At 30.5% G+C, this 3,530-nt stretch overlaps 1 protein-coding gene across 1 annotated transcript; it reads left to right on the plus strand.

Moving 5' to 3' along the window:
* Nucleotides 1-210: 210 nt before the first annotated feature.
* Nucleotides 211-1,422, plus strand: LOC126376899 (uncharacterized). The gene is made up of 2 exons (XM_050024464.1): nt 211-859; nt 1,028-1,422. The coding sequence occupies exons 1-2, from the start codon at nt 568-570 to the stop codon at nt 1,036-1,038; spliced, it is 303 nt and encodes a 100-aa protein (XP_049880421.1). The 5' UTR covers nt 211-567; the 3' UTR covers nt 1,039-1,422.
* Nucleotides 1,423-3,530: the final 2,108 nt, after the last annotated feature.

The following is a 3,530-nucleotide window of genomic DNA, read 5'->3' on the forward strand; positions in this document are numbered from 1 at the left end:
GTGCCACCGAAAGGTTTCTTGTTTATATAAATCATATTGTATTTATTATGTCAGGATCGAAACAAAAAGAAACAATAAAATGAATTCCATAATCTCTGTTTATACCCAGTGAGAAACAGTTGAGAGTTTATGTTTGTAATTTTTGTGTGTTTAGAGTAAGGTTTTGATTTATACTTAAGATTTTAGTGTAAGTTTAATCTAATAAAGTGTTTAATGTACCTTATGTTTATTGTTTTATTTAAATTACCATCCATTCTACTAAACAAGTTAAAACAAGTTTCATTTTCTTTTTGGACAAGTCGAGACATGTTATTTTAAAAGTAGGTAGATTAATTACATAGCAGTCCAACTGATACAGTTATTTGTAACATGAGCTATAAGGCGAATCCTGTATGACAAAATGAATAAGTTATACTATTGCTTATTCGTTAAATTATGCTCTGTTAGTTGGATTTCGCAAGTGTAATTAGACTCAGCAGATTTATTGTGTTTTAAAATCATTAATTCATTCTGTCGTCTACTTTCATATCAACCAGTTCTACTGTCCAATTTTCAATTTACTTAATCATGTCGAGAAGGCAGCAACAATTATCTTCGCCAGAAGCTTCGGTTATCATAAATATGAGCCCAGAAATCCCTAAATATATAATTAGGCTAGAAATCTTGCGTGCGGAAGAGACAGATAGTGAAGTAAACGTGAAACTTAACTCGAAAGCTCAGTACGTTGTTCACAATGAACATGATAACATCCTATACAAGGCACTTCGGCTTATGTACCAAATGGGTGCTGAAGTGGCAGCAAGAAACGAAAGTTCAGGCAATATAGTACAGACTCATCACCAGTCGTACTCACCATCAGGTAAGCATTCATAATTTTTATTTAGTGAGTAATTAGCCGTTCTTGGTCTACAACGTGTCATCAATTTTATTTATTTAACTTATAGTAAGTGTTAGTGCGTTTTAAGTTCAAAGATGTGTTTTTGTAATAGCAACGAGTAGATATTAATTTATTTCTCTTTTGTTTCAGATAACCGGTGATTGCGCAGATTTCTGGATTGCGAAATTTACCTACTATTAATTTATCATGAAATCTTTAAGGATAGGCGAAAACCCTAATACAAACAGTTGTCTCAAAATTAAAAGAAACTCGAATAAAAATAAACCTCTTCAATCTTTTGTAATTAGAAAAGAGCTAAGAAAAGGAATTCGTCTTATCAAAATAACCATCCAGGACTTGAACGAAGAAGCATTATCATCATCCCAGACAGCAAATAGTGACAGTGTTGTGTTAAGTGCGCAGTACGTTGTCAAAGACGTCGTTGATGACATTTTCGACCAAACAGAAAGCATAGTTAACAAAATATCAAAAAAGTTGAGTAGTGATGATATATTTTACAGTTTTTAAAGGAATATTTTGTATTTTTGTTTGATATATTTACTAAACTGTATATTTTTATTAATTTGTTGTTATGAAAATAGACAACGTTGTCATCAATATGTAATAAATAATGAATTAAGAAGTAGATGTTTCATTTCATGCCTACCTTAATATCTAATATTAAATCAAACAAATCATCTTAGTCACATTTATCTTTATTGTTATAAAAATGTTTGAAAAGATACACATTATTGTCTATATACCAATTTATTAAACATAAAACGTTCTGAAGTGCACACTGTTTTAAATGATGAACACATCTTAAGTTTTTAATAATACAGTATTTTTCATGCAATTTAATCAAACTTGGACAACCTTCCTCTCCTATGTCAACAATATTACAATCTACACACAAGTTTTTAATCCACTCAATTTTTTCTCTACCTTTAACAAATACATTTTTATTTTTTAAGTAAACTGGTATTAAACGTAGAAATTCACGATAGTCTACGAAACCTTCACTCCAAAATAGTCCTCGATACCTTTCTAACCACCTCACTTGTTTTCTTTCTTCAGTTGACAAAGTAGAGTATGCAAAGGGTGGTTTCACTAAAAAATTTTGAGTAGACACCTTTGTTGCTATTGCACACTCCTTCACAATAAAGTTATTATTAATATCTTTAAATCCTTGAAGATCAACGAAGATGATGTTTGTGTTCATGATATTTTTTTACTATGCTGCTTAAAGGTTTGTACTCAAAAATACAATCGTTTAATATTAAACAATAAGCTGCAGTCTGATCAGGTATATCTTGGTCAGCTTCTATTTCAACTCTGACATCTACTGAGCCTTTTAAAGTTTCTTGTTGTCGACAGCAGTCAATGACAAAAAGGGGGGCAATATCTTTAAATTCTTTCAGACTTAACAACGGCTCAGCACGTCGTCCGTAATACGACTGTTGGAATCTTGTATACAACTCGTATAATAAAGATATTTTATTGTCAGAAAAACTTACATTCAAATTTTCATATGGATAATATATTTGATTCAAGAACACTTTAACACCAGTTACATTACAATGGTCAAACTCTGACATAGAACTCTTTACATTTTGTTTTCTATTCGTTTGTAATCCAATTATTATAAAGCGTGGTTTTTCTATTTGAGAAGACGTTTTGATTGACCAAGTATGTTTTTGCGTTTTAGGAAGCAAAGGATACTCATAAACATCCCAATTTCTAAAAGCTAAGGTGATAGAACGGTCTCTCTCTAAATGTTTCAGTAGGTTAACTCTCTCGCGATCAGAAACTTTAATGTGAGGTACACGCCAAACTATTTTGGTGATAATAATATCATCTACTACTTCTCCAGTGCTCAGTCGTAAAGCATTTAAGTTAGTATTACTTCTTAATAAAACCAACTCGTGTTTACAGTTTATTATGATTTTTTTATAATCCTCTGCAAAACCTAATATTTTATTTAAAGGTATAGATACAGAAAATATTCCACTATTGATATTCTTAGAACCATTAATTGACCAACCCCATATTTTTGCTGATTTTGATTCATTTTCATTCATAGACAAATATGATTTCATAGTTGTTGTTATACCGGCATTTTTAATTTTATCAATTTCTATTCCATTTAATTCGTAACGAATATCTTGGAACAAAAATAAGATAGCATTATTGATAAAATGTATGTCTGTAACCGTTGCTTTATCATCATTTTTGTATACGTTTACTTTACCCTCTATGAATAAAGTACTCATGGAAGGCAACACATACAAATCTTGCTGATTAATAGGGATCCGGATTTCATCGTTCTTGTTGAAACTTGTTACATATGGTTTGTAGGAATGAAATTCGAAACTTTCAATGCTGTTATCAGACACTGGGGACTCTAACACGTTTAAAATATTCATTTTAATAAACCAATTAATTTAAGAAATTGTTTATTTTCTTTAGATATTTTTTTAAGCCTTTTCGTAGGTGTTATTTTTCGCGAAGCGCTTTGTAAACTAACAGTATTTTGAATTGTTGTCGTGGTTTTATTGTAAACTAACATTTTTTCCTGAGATGTAAATACAACTGTATTTCCTCACCGCGTAAATTAACTAAATTGTTTTTTGCGTCGAGCAGTCTTATATTT

The sequence above is a fragment of the Pectinophora gossypiella genome, chromosome 21 (genome assembly GCF_024362695.1).
Source record: "Pectinophora gossypiella chromosome 21, ilPecGoss1.1, whole genome shotgun sequence".
NCBI lineage: Eukaryota > Metazoa > Arthropoda > Insecta > Lepidoptera > Gelechiidae > Pectinophora > Pectinophora gossypiella.

Coding starts and splice junctions, on each gene's coding strand:
- LOC126376899 (XM_050024464.1), top strand. CDS start 568: ATGTCGAGAAGGCAGCAACAATTATCTTCGCCAGAAGCTTCGGTTATC.